General features: G+C 38.9%; 1 protein-coding gene across 5 annotated transcripts in view; it reads right to left on the reverse strand.

Annotated features, from left to right (window-relative positions):
• Nucleotides 1-14,922, reverse strand: part of phf14 (PHD finger protein 14) — a 59,250-nt gene extending 44,328 nt beyond the window's left edge. For all 5 annotated transcript variants that reach the window (XM_077743005.1, XM_077743002.1, XM_077743004.1 and 2 more), the window contains exons 1-4: nucleotides 14,760-14,922; nucleotides 13,683-13,793; nucleotides 7,750-8,495; nucleotides 3,711-3,843 (exon numbers count right to left, since the gene is read on the reverse strand). In XM_077743005.1, the coding sequence (XP_077599131.1) occupies nucleotides 3,711-3,843; nucleotides 7,750-8,495; nucleotides 13,683-13,793; nucleotide 14,760 (991 nt within the window). In that variant the 5' untranslated portion in view covers nucleotides 14,761-14,922. The remainder of the gene's footprint in view (nucleotides 1-3,710; nucleotides 3,844-7,749; nucleotides 8,496-13,682; nucleotides 13,794-14,759) is intronic.
• Nucleotides 14,923-16,927: the final 2,005 nt, after the last annotated feature.

A 16,927-nucleotide genomic window follows, 5' to 3' on the forward strand; every position in this document is an offset into this window, starting at 1 on the left:
GGCCATTTATTGGACAGTGCTATCCGTTCAAACGCACCAAACCACGCCTCGACGTTCGTCTCACTGAAAGGCTGTACAAGCGGAAGGCTTTCACTAACTTTAAACCCCCTACTTTCTACCATATTAGTACTCTTTAAGAGTTCAATCTCCCGCCTTTTTAGTTCAATCTCAAACTCCATTTTCTTGAGGGCCAGCTGATGAGCATACTGAAAATCAAACTCCATTTTCTTGAGGGCCAGCTGATGAGCATACTCCCTATCCCTAGCCTCATTTTGCATACGTAATATCTTTAGAGCAATGGGGGCATTTTCCCCAATAGATACAGCACCATATCCCTCTGGTTTTCCTTTTAAACGAGCCCTGGGATTTATAACTAGAGCCTTTACATTCAAGGTGACACCATCCCTGTCTACCTCATTTTTCTCCATCCTGCCTGATTCCTCAGAATCGGCCAGAGACTGAGAGGAAACACCCGCAGATGCTCCTCCTGTGGCTTCTAAGTACTGCACTGCTATTAATATATGGATAACCTCCTGCTTCAATTCAGCTAGCCTGGTAGTCCTGGACAGAGTGAACCCTAGATGAGCGGAAGACCTAACAGATCTCTCCTCTTACATTGGTCAACCTGATCTACAGTGCCAAGTTAAAAAAAAGGAACTCTTCCGCATCAAAGTCCATCCTGCTAATTACAGCACTACACTAGACTGAATGATAGCTATTAACTGTGCCTACCTCAACTCTGCTTGCCCAGCCTTCACCGGCCTACTGCACATGCAGTCCGTACCACCAATGACCAAACTGCTGCTGTGATAACAGATCTTAATGATCTCCCGGACGAGCCCCCACTTGTTACGACTCCCCCTGGGGTATGATATACCAGAGAGTCGCAACTATCACAGCAGACAGGTTCGGTCAAAGATGAGTTCGGACACACACTGCAAGTAGCCTTCAGTTATTTTTATTTACAATAAAGTCAACAAAACAGACTACGGGATAACATAGGGGAAGCACGAGACATTAAAGTGGCACCCTCAAATAAACACGGTAAAACCCCCTCCCAGACAGGTGTCCAAATGAACACCCACAAAATACAGGAAATAAGACCGAAGGATGCCACTGTTAAACTGATGTAATATAATCTAGACAGGGGAATAACTGTGTCTAAATGCACAAACTATATGTATACCCATGGGTGTCTAAACTTATCTCAAGTCCCCCTATGCAACCCAAAATCATTAACAACACATACAAAATATAATGGAGTAACATACTCACAAGCCTGCAACTCAGCAAGGCAAGGGCCAGGGCAAGAAGGGAAGGTAAAAGGCAAGGGGTGAACTGACTACTGAAAAAGGCTTTAAATAAGGGCAGGAGGGATGATTGGGGAATTAATTACAGCTGTGTTTGGCCTGGGCAGGGCTCTGTCACAGGGGTGGAGCCAGAGCTGGAGATAAAACACCTCCTACTGGTGTGTCCAGGCTGCCAGCCTATATATATATATATATATATATATATATATATATATATATATATATATATATATATATATATATATATATATATATATATATATATATATATATATATATATATATATATATATATATATATATATATATATATATATATATATATATATATACGTATACGTATACGTATACGCATACGCATACGCATACACATACACACATATATATATATATATATATATATATATATATATATATATATATATATATATATATATATATATATATATATATATATATATATATATGCATATATATACGCATGCACGCATATGTATATGCACGTATATATAGACACACGCACGCACACGTACGCGCCGAGCGCCGCACGCACGCACACGTACGTGCCGAGCGCCGCACGCACGCACACGTACGTGCCGAGCGCCGCACACGTACGCGCCGCACGCACGCATATATATACAGGCGCGCACGCACATATATACAGGCGCGCACGCACATATATACAGGCGCGCACGCACATATATACAGGCGCGCACGCACATATATACAGGCGCGCACGCATATATATACAGGCACGCACGCATATATATACAGGCACGCACGCATATATATACAGGCACGCACGCATATATATACAGGCACGCACGCATATATATACAGGCACGCACGCATATATATACACAGGCACGCATATATATACAGGCACGCATATATATACAGGCACGCACGTGTGACAGGGTGAAGTAGGTGATGTTATAAATGAGTGCAGGTGTTAAGTTTAAAAGGGACTCATGCCGCTTAGCATGCGTAAGACACGCGGCGATGACGTAACGGGCACGCGCAAGTCACGCAGCGATGACGTAATGGGCACGCGCAAGTCACGCAGCGATTACCTAATGGTCATAGACCTTGGTATAGTATAAAAACGGGCTATTCAGACATTTCTCTAAGTTGGTTTGAAATACAACAAAGGACCTGTCTGATTATTTCACCCGTCTTTTAAAGGTATGTTGCTTTGTTTCGAATATCGATTGAGTGTGAGATGTGCAAGAGGCAATAAGTAGCATGTGAGAAAGAACGTAATGCTTAGTGATGCTTGTTTACTTTTTTATGTGTGCGCGTAAATGTGCGAGTCTCGGGTATTGTTTACAGCAAGCTACCTTCGGCCGCTGGTTATTTACTTTTTCATGTGTGCGCGTAATTGTGCGAGTCTCGGGTATTGTTTAAAACAAGCTACCTTCGGCCGCTGGTTGTTTACTTTTTTGTGTGTGTGAATGTGCGAGTCTCGGGTGCATTGTTTACAGCAGGCTACTTTCGGCCGCCGTTATAACGGTAGCATAATAGTTATGCAGTATATGACGGCCGGAACAAAAGGTAACAAGTTTCTATACTCATAAGTTATAATCGTTTTTGCAACAAGTACATTGTTTGGATTATAACGGGTTGTTAATATGTTACTATGTATATATTTGAGTGTTATTGTATATTATGTTTTGTGTCAATTGCTTTGATATAACTAAAGTTGGTTTGAAATACAACAAAGGACCTGTCTGATTATTTCACCCGTCTTTTAAAGGCGAAATACTGCTACCCATGAAAAATCACGGGTACAACACACGCATATATATACAGGCACGCACGCATATATATACAGGCACGCACGCATATATATACAGGCACGCACGCATATATATACAGGCACGCACGCATATATATATACAGGCACGCACGCATATATATACAGGCACGCACACGCCAAGCGCCACACGCACTGTCCAGAAGATTGATACTGATCCCAATTATTTGATTCAGGTGTGTTGGTGGAGGGAGATATGGAAAACAGACCAAACAGCAGCTCCCGAGGCCCCCTAATGTAATGTATAATTTACGGCCAGTCAATTCCACAGGGGCCAAGTGGGTGGAGGTTTTCCTTCCATCTGAAACAGTAGACTTGACCACTGAGGTTTCTCCTGAAACAAGCAGCACCTGCCTGCAACCACCTAGATTACAGTTTAAACAGAACAGATTGGGGACAAGGTGTATATCTCCATTGATTAGTAGGAAAACCTGCACCCACTTGGTCCTTTTTGGAATCAGTTTGACACCCATGATTTAGGCTATTGTAAGTATGGTAAAAGCCAATGTCAGTCATGTAGTTTTGACACTTACCCAGAGACTGACATGAATGTGTAAATGAAAATTGACCTAAAAGCATTTTACCTTCATGCACAGTGACACCACAATTGTCACACTGGATGATTTCATCTGCATCTTCACTGTTGTCTCCCAGGCAAACAGAGCATATGAGAATGTGCTGAGCACTCCATGTCTGGGATCGCTCTAGCACAACATCCTATGAAAATAAATAAACAAATAGATAGTAAACCTGTTCAGACTCTGTGGAGAGCAATATTGATTGTACAGCTTTAGTTGTTTTTCCGTAAGCATTAAAAATCAACCTAAATGTCCAATGTCATGCATGTTAATGCAATTATGTTGTCAAATGGACTTGCAAAACAATGTGAAACATTGGAGTTCTAAATTACTCAACACATGGTGAATGAACAGATTCGCACGACCAAAGGATTTGTATGGTTTCTCGGCGAAATCACTGTTTTAAACCCCACGCACACGGGACACCATCGGCACTCATGTATGGAGATTATAAGCAATGAAGCACTGCACCTCAGGCACAAAGACTCTAAACCAATCATACCATAAATATAACCCACTCAGTTCTGCGGGAAGTTCACCCAAGCTTTGAACACTAATACACCTACGCATGGACAAACAAAAAAGAAAAATAAGGAAACGACTGATGACTTTCTTCTGCTAATATCTCATTTTCTAGCCAATCCCAACTGTCTCCAGGCTATAGGCGGGGGACACCCTGAATTGGTGGCCAGTTGATCGCAGGGCAATAGGAGACGATCTTATCCCATGATGGAATGGTTGGTCAGAAGCATTGCTTCTTCTCCAGGCACTTTTGTCCAGCTCCGAAATTCCATTGAGGCGTTGCTCCTTCTGCAGCCTATTGTAACAGCTAGTCCCATGTGTATGACAGCGTAAGGATGGCTGAATGGTAGCAGAAAGAAGCCAGGCTAACAGAATAAGGGAAGTTGTATAAACAATAAAGTAAAAAGTATAAAGATCAAAGTGAAAAAGAATGTTTTAAGAAATATTAAAATGTAATTAAAAAAAAGATAGAAGGGCTGTAAAATATGAAAAACATAAGAGTGGACCATGACCGGACGTTTGGTTCAACGGACGTTTGGTCGAACGGACGTTTGGTCGAACGGACGTTTGGTCGAACGGACGTTTGGTCGAACGGACGTTTGGTCGAACGGACGTTTGGTCGAACGGACGTTTGGTCGAACGGACGTTTGGTCGAACGGACGTTTGGTCGAACGGACGTTTGGTCGAACGGACGTTTGGTCGAACGGACGTTTGGTCGAACGGACGTTTGGTCGAACGGACGTTTGGTCGAACGGACGTTTGGTCGAACGGACGTTTGGTCGAACGGACGTTTGGTCGAACGGACGTTTGGTCGAACGGACGTTTGGTCGAACGGACGTTTGGTCGAACGGACGTTTGGTCGAACGGACGTTTGGTCGAACGGACGTTTGGTCGAACGGACGTTTGGTCGAACGGACGTTTGGTCGAACGGACGTTTGGTCGAACGGACGTTTGGTCGAACGGACGTTTGGTCGAACGGACGATTCGCCAAACGGACGTTTGGTCGAACGGACGATTCGCCAAACGGACGTTTGGTCGCCGGATTTGCCCCCAGAAATTTCGTCAAACGGACGTTACGTCGCCGGATTCGCTCGCTCACAACAATTATAATCATGAGAAGAGAGAGTACTTTGTATGGTCACGTTGAAATAATTTAAATGGTCATTTTTATCAAACTGAGAGAGAATGCAATATAGCTAGGTGTTGAAATATTAAAATTATCAATAAGAGCACTCATTTAACACGTCGGCTGCTCAATTTCTAACTGGGAAAACTTGCAATACAGCAAGTTGTTGAAGTAGATTATATGGTCCTTTTTATCAAACAAATAATGTCTTAGTATACTTTTTGCCCGGAATTCTAATATTAGGATAAAAGGCAAAAAGTAAAATTATTTTACAAAAAAATTTATTAAATAGACGACTCACACAGTCACTCAGTCACTCGTGCACTCGCACACTCGCTCACTCGCACACTCGCTCGCTCGCTCACTCACTCACTCGCGCACACTCTCACTCGCGCACTCTCACTCTCGCACACTCTTACTCGCACACTCTCACTCTCTCACTCACTCTCACACACTCACACACTCTCACTCACACACACACACTCACTCACACTCTCTCGCTCACTCTCTCACTCACTCTCACTCACACTCATTTATTTTACTGGTTTAACTTGTTTTTGCGGGGCTATTGAGGTTTGGTATGCCAGGAATGATATAGAAGCAAAATGTTTGGTGTCATGGCGACATGTGTGGAAAAGACAAAAAGGGAAACGATCAACAGACAAAATTCAAACGTTGCCGATCACCAACTGATTAATAGTATCAGTTCAGAAACAATATTGAAAGTTGCACAAAGGTTGCAAATCAATTGAATGATGCCATACAGTGCTACCGTATCATTTATGATGTAAAAAAGAAAATTGTGCAATCGTCATTAAATAGCTTCTTTCAGCCAGTTTCTAGTAAATCTCTCTCTCTCTCTCTCTCTCTCTCTCTCTAATGTATGTATACATTTATTAAATGTTTATTTAATGTTTTTTCAGTACAAACCAATGCTGGTTACTTATACAAGCCTTAAACATACAAATGCACTTATATAAACCTTAAATAAAAAAAACCTAAGCCTATTTGTCCGTACTTTGTGAGACATATAGCGTCTTCCAGAGGGCAGCAGCTGGAACAGATTGTTACCAGGGTGTTATGGGTCCCCGATGATGTTCCTGGCTCTGCTCAGGTGACGAGGGCTGGCATTGTCTTCCAGTGAGGGCAGAGAGCAGCCGACGATCTTCTGGGCAGTGTTGATCACTCTCACCTTCTTGTCTGCTGCCGTGCTTCCAGCGTACCACACTGTGATGCGGAATGCCAGGATGCTCTCCACAGTGGCTCTATAGAAGGTTACTAGAAGCTTTGTTGTTCCTCCTGAGTAGCCTCAGGAAATGGAGTCGTTTCTGGACATTCTTTGCTACTGCCGAGGTGTTTGTAGACCAGAAGAGCTTATCTGTGAAGTGGACCCCCAGGAATTTAAAGGACTGGACACTGCTTACACATACTCCATGTATGAGGAGTGCTGTGTTCGCAAAAGTCCAGGATTATTTCTTTAGTTTTCGTGGTGTTCAGTGTGAGATTGTTCACCAAGCACCACGAAGACAATTTATTGACCATCTCTTTAGGCCAACTCATCCCCTTCTGAGATGAGTCTGACCACAGTGGGGTCATCGGCAAATTTGATGATGGAGTCAGACTGGTGGGTTTCTGTACAGGAAGTACAGAAGAGGACTCAGTACACAGTCTTGAGGGGAGCCAGTGCTCAGTGTAATGGAGGAAGCGCAATGGGGACCAAGTCTAACAGTTTGTGGTCGGTTGGTTAAAAAGTTCTTTATTCAGCAGCAGATGGAAGAGGATAGTCCAACGTGGGAGAGTTCTTCAGTTAGAATGTCCGGTATTATAGTGTTGAAGGCTGAGCTATAGTCAATGAAAAGCATCCTCACGCAATTCCCATGATCCTCCAAGTAGCTCAGTGCTGTGTGTAGAGCAATGGCGATAGCATCCTCAGTGGACCTGTTTGCCCTAGAAACAATATATACGACTATGAGGCGCACATAAGCCCTAAATTTTCTCCAAAATAGACACGGCGCCTTATAATCCAGTGTGCTTTATATATGGACCAATACTAAAATTGTTATCACGATAAAATAAATCAGTCAATAGGACAACTACGGCAAGCAGCCCCCGACTACTATTTTCCCATGGCAAAAGTATTGCGCAGTGACTAGTGGGATATAGATTTTTTTGTCAATACACCCCCTGGCGATCGGCATCAAAACAGTTGCGAAGCATGGAAGACAGCCTTGGAATTTCGTGCGACGGCCACTTTTGTCATCCAAAAATGTGCAAGTAATTAACAACCCTAAAATTAACACCAAATAAATTAATGATTTATTTAATAACATTGGCATAACGGTTAAGCATGTATGTATTTAGAAGCAGTTTTCGTTTTTCCAAGGACTGATTGCTTACCCCATTTCCCTTTCCTTGAGACATGCTGTCATTTGTTAATTCATCATCAAAAGTGTTGGTATTCTTAGACTTCTTGGGTTTCTCCACGTCCTCACTTTCATTACTACTGTCTTCTTCCTCATCATCATCACCAATGCCATCATCATCATCATCATCATCATCATCATCCTCATCCTCATCCTTGTCATCATCATCATCATCCTTGTCATCATCATCGTACTCATCATTATCTGCACTGGGATCATCTTCCTCCACACCCCCTTTCTGGGTGGTTGCCTTGCCTTTTTTCTTTCCAACTGAGGGTCTCCAGTCATTGTCTTCTTCACTATCATAGTCATCCATCTCATTTAGATCCTCAATGGTTGTAAAGTGAAGCATGGGACGGTTTCTGCGAAAGTTCCATTTTTTGGGCTCAGCCATGTTTACTACATTATCAGTGGCAGGTCCAGACAACAAGGTAGAAACAATGTCCGCTTCTCCAATGGAATCTGAGGTCTCTGAAACCTTCTTGCTCTTTCGCCTGCCTTTGGGTTGACTTGAAACAGGGGCATCTTTAGTAGTAGCGTCCAACAAGAGCTGCTCTTTTGTCGTTTCTTCATCTTCTGGTGAGGAATCCGCAGCAGTAGGATCTGTTGGCTCTTCGATTCCATCATCTATTGAACATGCTGAGTCTGAGTCACTTGCAGAGCCAGTAGCACTTCGTTTAGAACCTTCCTCATCACTGCCTTTACCAGTTCCATCCGATCCTAACAGGACACAAAAGGGGCGAAAAGGTCACTTCAAGTTACATTGAAAGAATAAAATTGTCATGCTAAGTCAAGAAATAGATAATCATAAATCCTGTACAGTCGTACCTCGTCATACAAGCGCTCGTCATACAACATTCTTGTCTTACGACGGAAATTTTGATCGTATAATTTGCCTGAGATACGATTAAAATTTCGTGATGATAACCAAGCCAGGTGGCCATGACATGAGGCTGTTTATCATTGTAGCGTCTTTCTTTGCTACATCTCTTTCGTGTATAACAAAATCTACGAGCACCGAATAATTTATTCAGACGAGTTTCGATCAAGAAACGCACAACGCGCATGCGTGGGCAAAAATCGGGCTTTCTGGGTAATAAAGTATACTTGTGACACACAACACTGATTAGCAATTGCACTCTTTCTCAGAATAAAACTTAATTACTCACAATCAATACGTGGGAAAGCTCAGCTGTTGCATTTCCTGTTGTTATTATCTAATAAGAGGAGTAATATATTACTTCTCGTTCGCTGCTCATAAGAACATCAGCGGTATACTGGCTTGTAATTCCCTCTTTTTAATATTTCTGGTCGCAACTCTCTCTCATAGGCGCCGTTCAAACCGGTTGCGACCAGAGATATTACAAGTGGGGAGTTGCGAGCACTGGGTTAGGTTAGAACTGTTAATATAATGAGCAGCGGAGCGATCGCTAATACTACAAGACTACTTCTCGTTGGCAGGACCCGTTCTAACCCGGCCAGAACGAAGGTAAAAAAAAAGATTAAAACCTAATGATAAAACCTTAGAATTACAATAGGGCCCTTTGCACGAAGAGTGCTCGGACCCTAACAAACCTAAGAATTACAATAGTGCCCTTTGCACGAAGGTTGCTCGCGCCCTAATAATACTCATTAGAATTAAAATACAGTGGTTCATCGGTTTTCGAACGTCCTAGACTTCGAACAAAGGGAGCTCGAACGAAAATTTTGATATTTTTTTTTGCTCAAGATTTTGAGCAAAAATCCAGGATTTGACCAGCTGACACACGACACGCTGTCATCGTGCATATCATAGCCTTTTTTATGCAGACGTGTCCCATTAGTGCTGTTTTGTAGTTTGGGCGTTTTGTCGTTTGTCCTGTGATTACCAATTAGTTACACGTGCTGTGCCTTTCCTGCTCACATTCCCTCGTCTTACCCAGGTGTTTTGAACTGTCTTGTCAACCTATATCGGTCTATTTAAACCCCATGTGTCCATCAAGTGTTGTTTTTTGGTGTACTATATTGGTGTGCTTCCTCTTCTCTTCATGTTTACCCCAATAAGTTTGTCCTTAAGGCTTTATTTTGTGAACCACCTTTAGATAAAATTTTATATTAGTGCACCACACTCACCCGCATACACTCGATTACCATATATTCTCGCCTTTGAACCGTATTTGTCCCACAAATGATGACTGAATCTAAAGTACGGCTTATATGCACATAAACTAGACTTGACAAGCAAGAGACTGGAAGGTACCAAAGACTAAATGCCCTAAGGCAAGACAATGCAGACTATGCGGTCAGTTATTTCAAATTAGAGAAAAGGTAAACAGATAAAATGCAAAACAATATTTTGACATCTATGAATTAAATTCAAGGAAAAAAACGTACCTAGCATAAGACGTGAAAAAACTTGGTGCCTACTACTGTTCGCTCAGGGCATCGCCATCTTACCGTAAACGTGTTCTGACTGGCCAGTAGCTAGATGTGTTCAGTCAGTGTTTACGAGCAGTGCTTACCATGTCAGCACATCTCAATAAAGTCATGCCTCTACTTACAAAAGTAATTGGTGTTCCCTCGGTCATCGCGGTTAATGGGGACCGGGACCACCCGCGATAAGTGAATTTTCGCGAAGTAGGGATTCCCCTTCAAAAATGCTTAATTTCCATAAATTCCAAAAATATATATAGATTTTTTTTATTTTCGTTTACCCCCTGTATACAGTACACCATATAGAATACGGGTAGAGAGAGTGAAATTCATGTTATAACAAAAAAAACTAAAATATGTTGTTTTAATGTAATATTTGTATTTTTTTTTAAAAAAAAATCCCAAAAAAATCAGCGAAGCTCTGAGTCCTCGATAGCTGAACCGCGAATTAGCGAGGGAACACTGTATATATGTATATATGTATATCAATGGCGGGCTGTGCATTTCACACCTGGGCCTTCAGTAGTGCTACGTGTGAATTTAATTCCATTTTTTACTCCCCTGTATACAGTACACCATATAGAATATGGGTAAAGAGAGTGAAATTCGTGTTATAACAAAAAACTGTAAAATATGTTCTCTCAATGTAATATTTGTATTTTTTTTTCCAAAAAAAAATCCGCCAAGGTCTGAGTCCGCGGTGGCTGAACCGCGAAGTAGCGAGCGAACACTGTACCGTATTATGCTGTATAATATACCATATTTTCACAACTAAAAGGCGCACATAAGTCTTAAATTTTCTCCAAAATAGACAGGGCGCCTTATAATCCATTGCGCTTTATATATGGACCAAAACTAAAATTGTTATCACGATAAAATAAAATAACACTCAGTCGATAGGACAACTACGGCAAGCAGCCCCCAACTCTACTATTTTCCCGTAGACAAAGTACTGCCATTGAATGCTGGGATATGCAGTATTTCTTTTGTCAATACACCCTAAGGATTGTGGCCTGGCGATCGGCATCAACACTAGCTAGCTACTATTTGCGAATGGATTGTGGCCTAGCGACCGGCATCAACACTAGCTAGCTACTATTTGCGAATGGATTGTGGCCTAGCGACCGGCATCAACACAGTTACGAAGCATGAACGACAGCCTTGGAATAGTTGCGCTAGCTACTAGCTAGCTACTATGGATTGTGGCCACCTGGTCGAACGTATTAGGCTCAGCGTTTTTGGTGGACAATAGTTCAATTTGGACACAGAAAATGAGGACTTTGATGGTTTTGTGGGTGATGATGACGTGAGTACATTGTAAAATGGCTAAATAAAGTACAACTAAACTCAGTCTTGCTTGCGTTGCCTTCTTAAAAACGCGTTTTTAGCACGCGGGTGTAGCGTGCATTTGGTGCATGTAGCACCAAATTAGTGTGTTTGCCGTTCTAGTATATTGATTATATTAGTGCAAAGTTATCACAGCCGTCAACCTGGGTGTATTGACAAAAGGACTTTATAGCCCAGCAGTCACACTGCGCACCGGAAATAGCGTCTGGGGCTGCTTCCGTAGCGCTAATACGGTTCAATATTCATAAATAATATATATATATATATTTATATTTTTATATATATATATATATATATATATATATATATATAGATATATTTATATATATATATATATATATATATATATATATATATATATATATATATATATATATATATATATATATATATATATATATATATATATATATATATATATATATATATATATATTTATATATATATATATATTTATATATATATATATATATTTATATATATATATATTTATATATATATATATATATATATATATATATATATATATATATATATATATATATATATATATATATATATATATATATATATATATATATATATATATATATATATATATATATATATATATATATATATATATATATATATATATATATATATGCCATGGTTGGCTGCGTCTTAAAGGAACAGCGCAGCCTTTATGTGTCTGAAATACAGAAATAGCACTCGTTATTGACATTGCGGCTAAAAATACGGCACGCTTAATAGTCAAAAATACGGTAGCCCCCATTTAATATACTAATGTTTAATGTATTAATATGGTACTCGGACGATTCGCCTGAAGACATTTCGCCGACGGACGTCTGGCCGAAGGACAGTTCGCCGAGGGGGCATTTGCCCGAACGGAGTTAGCCGAGGGGGCATTTGCCCGAACGGAGAGTTAGTCGAACGGAGAGTTAGCCAACTGGATAGCCAGCCGACCGGATAGCCAGCCGGCCGGATAGCGAGCCGGCCGGATAGCCAGTCGGCCGGATAGCCAGCCGGCCGGATAGCCAGCCGGCCGGATAGCCAGCCGACCGGATAGCCAGCCAACCGGACATTGCGCCGCATCTACTCGCCCCGCCCTCGGTCGTGTGTGAACATGTTTTTCAACCTCGGCCTGCGGCCCATATACGGCCCGTTACAAATAACATTCATTTAAGAATAACAAGGGCATTCAGAACAGAAGAAATCTAGAAAATAGTAGAAATCCTACTCCAGAAAAAGAATTTATATTTCCTAAAAGTAAAAGTGTGCACTATGGCATGGTATTGTTCTCTAAGCCCTTCCGGTCAATCCAAGGCACTTAGTACTCAGAAATATATCCAGCGGAGGGCAGTACTGCATCACAAAAGCTAAAACTCGAGGAACATATTATGTGATATTTTCTAAGATTACAGAAAGCCGTTTAATATTAAAAAGCAAGTAAAATGATTATCTTTGTACTGGTCTTTTCTGACACATCTCTTTCGTGTTTAACAGATATCTACGAGCACTGGGCGAAGCGTTGCATTTTTTCACTTTTTCTGTCACTCAGCACGAAATATGGAGATCGCTAATACGAGGAGTGTATATCACTTCTCGTTAGCTGCTCATAATAACATGAGCGGTATACTGGCTCGCAATTCCCTCTTTTTAATATTACTGGTCGCAACTCTCTCATAGGCGCCGTTCAAAGTGGTTTGCGACCAGAGATATTACAAGCAGGGAGTTGCGAGCACTGGGTTAGGTTAGAAATGTTGTTATAATGAGCAGCAGAGCCCAGCTTCACTTGGAACAATAATTTATCAATTGTTACCAAGTGTTTTGTACTTGAAAAATTTTAATGCAGAGCTGCGACACATGACAAAAATGTTATCGCGATTAAAAAAATGGTCGATATCAATATTAAATACATTTTACTAATGGGTTTTTCAAAGGCTAATGAATTGCATGGCATTTTAATCTAAAAATAACAATAGAATGTGGGCATCTGCACCTTGTAGTCTACTCCAGTTTCCGAAGACCGTTTTGTTTAATTTGGTGATCGTGTAAATACAGTACACATACTACGGTAAAGCAATGTACAAAATTGCATTCAATGGAAAGAATCAAACCAAATCATAATGAAAGCCAATACATTACCTGAGGCATCTCCAACTTCAAAGTCACTGTCATCTGAGCTGTTATAATCCAGAGCATCGAGAAGAGAGGCAGCAAGTGGTTTCACCTGACGGCGCTTTAATCCACGCTCCACTAACACAAGACAGTCAAACAGGATTCACTTATATTTTTTCTTTCTTTTTTTAAGATTGCTGGTTTACAACAAAAACTGTAACACCCTCAGACAATTGACTGAGCTCTGATTAGATTACACGATTTGATTTAATTAGATTAGATTATATGGTTAAATTAGATTTCTTATTGTATTTTTTTGTAAATGGACACGAGGTAAATGTACACTTTCTTTTTGTGAAGCTGAAAATAGTCTGCTTGCCATAGGTGATGTTGTTTTCAATTGATTATTTTATTTATTTCATTTTGCACAGCAACTTTTGGTTTGAAGACAAATTTATAAAAAAAATAAAGACACCTATCAAAAATTCTGGAGGTTTTGCTTTACCTTTTAGTGTAAAATGTCTTATTTTTATTTCACAACAGAACAATAATACAATCTTACTTGTTTACATATATATGTTGATCAACGTGGATTATGTTCTTCATTGTTAAATACATCAAACTTTCATCATCAAATAAGGAGGAAAGTTATTTATTTATTTAGTTTTAAGTTTTAAATTTGAAAGAAAGAAAAGATGTGATAGTTATCGATATCGACTAATATACATGTTATTACAATTTTTGTCCTATCGCTCAGCTCGAGTGTGGGTCTAAAAAGCTATGTAGGCTAACGACAACGTAGCAAGCAATACAGTCGTCGTTTGAGTTACGACAGTAAAAAGAATAGAATGGACCTCAAATCTCATAGGGGCGCGAATGATTATTGCCAGATTACAGATCGGAGTGGGATGCTGTTGGAGTGACCAGCGAACAGCTGTGGTCATGGTTAAGGTGCAGTCCTGAACCCGAGATAGGGTGCTTAACCGGCTAACTGCTAATTCCAATTGAGACATTTTGGGAAGGCTAATCATTTCGTTAAAAGTAATTCACAGACAGAGATAGCTGCAGACATTTTTTTGTGGGATAGAGTATATAATCACTTACTTTTTTTACTGTTCTAGCTCAATCCTACATTAAGAACGTCGCGTCCGCTTCGAACAGCATGCGTGAACAATGGAAACGACGTAGGTGACGTCTTTGTACTGGCCGGATATAGTTGCCATGGGGACTTTGAGACGACAACAGAACAGAGTTCTGTCAAGTGACTCGGTCAGAAAAAAAATGAGGGGGCATTAAGGGAAAAAAACAGAAGCAAAGGTTTTATAAAATTGATTGAAATGTAATAGCTATGGTTACACATAATTTTGTTCTTTGATTTGTTATGTTGTTACTATGAAATAAATGGATGACTTTTTTAAGATATCACTTTCATTCACTTGTTTTTTGAAAATCACAAATGGGGAAAAAGTTTTGTCATTGACTTAGACTTTTTGTCCATAAAAAAATTAGAGATTAAATCAAATTTTGTCAACTTTATTTAACACAGAAAAAAAGGTTCCGTTTTTTTTCTCTGACTTTTCTAATGAGCTTTTGCATTGTCTTTCTCTTTCTGCGACCCATTGTGCTTCCAGGGCTAGTTGGGCTACGACATTGCTGTCACCATCCCAGAGTCCATTCCGGGCGAAATAGCCTACGACATCAACCCTAAAAAGACCAAGGGGAAGCGGCATGCAACATTGCCCTCCAGAGTTTGTCTAGGGCAAGGCGCCTGGCCTATTAATTGTGCTTGGCCCATTAATTGTGCTTGGCCCAGACATCCTCGGACTAACTACGTTTCGAGGACAATTGTTGTCCCCTCCTCCGGGGCCTCTCCAGGCCTCCCCCCTGGTGTTTTGGGTTTCATTCTTTCGTTCTTTTTTTTAAAACATCATATCCGTCTCATAAGTAGGAGGTTTTGTTAGGGGTTGGTTTTGTAAGCTTTTGTTGTTGTTTTTCCCATGTGACTTGCCCCTGTGATTGACCATTGAGTTCACCTGTCATTTTACCCGAACCAGACCCACTGCCACTTGTGTGACCTAGGTGTTTCTGATTGTTCTGATCAACCCATGTCTGTCTATTTGTCAGTCCTTGGCGGATCATTGGATTGGATTGGATTGAATAACTTCATTAATCCCATATTCGGGAAATTTCGTTGTCACAGTAGCAAGAAGGTGAGGATGCAGAAATAGGAAAGGCATTTTAGACATATATAGATAGGTAATAAGTAAGTTAATATATACATGAATAAATATCTAAATAAATAAGCGCGTTGCTGATATATATATATATATATATGTGTATATATTATATATATATGTGTATATATATATGTGTATATATATATATATATATATATATATATATATATATATATATATATATATATATATATATATATATATATATATATATATATATATATATATATATATATATATATATATATATATATATATATATATATATATATATATATATATATATATATATATATATATATATATATATATATACATACATACATACATACATACATACATACATACATACATACATACATACATACATACATACATACATACATACATATATATATATATATATATATATATATATATATATATATATATATATATATATATATATATATATATATATATATATATATATATATATATATATATATATATATATATATATATATATATATATATATATATATATATATATATATAATATATATATATATATATATATATATATATATATATATATATATATATATATATATATATATATATATATATATATATATATATATATATATATATATATATATATATATATATATATATATATATATGTATATATATATATATATATATATATATATATATATATATATATATATATATATATATATATATATATATATATATATATATATATATATATATATATATATATATATATATATATATATATATATATATATATATATATATATATATATATATATATATATGACAGCAAAATCACTAGCCGAATTCCACCGATTTTCCGTTTTGACGCCTTTTCAAGTCAAACTCAAACCAATTGATCAACCCACTAAATTAACATCCAGACACGTCAAAAAAATCCTAACACCATTACACTAGATGGCAAACAATCCATTGCTTGGACACACTCCAGAGTCCTAAACATAATCTAACCCAACTCACGGTCTATCTGCT

The sequence above is a fragment of the Stigmatopora nigra genome, chromosome 21, assembly GCF_051989575.1.
Source record: "Stigmatopora nigra isolate UIUO_SnigA chromosome 21, RoL_Snig_1.1, whole genome shotgun sequence".
In the NCBI taxonomy this organism is placed as follows: Eukaryota; Metazoa; Chordata; class Actinopteri; order Syngnathiformes; family Syngnathidae; genus Stigmatopora; species Stigmatopora nigra.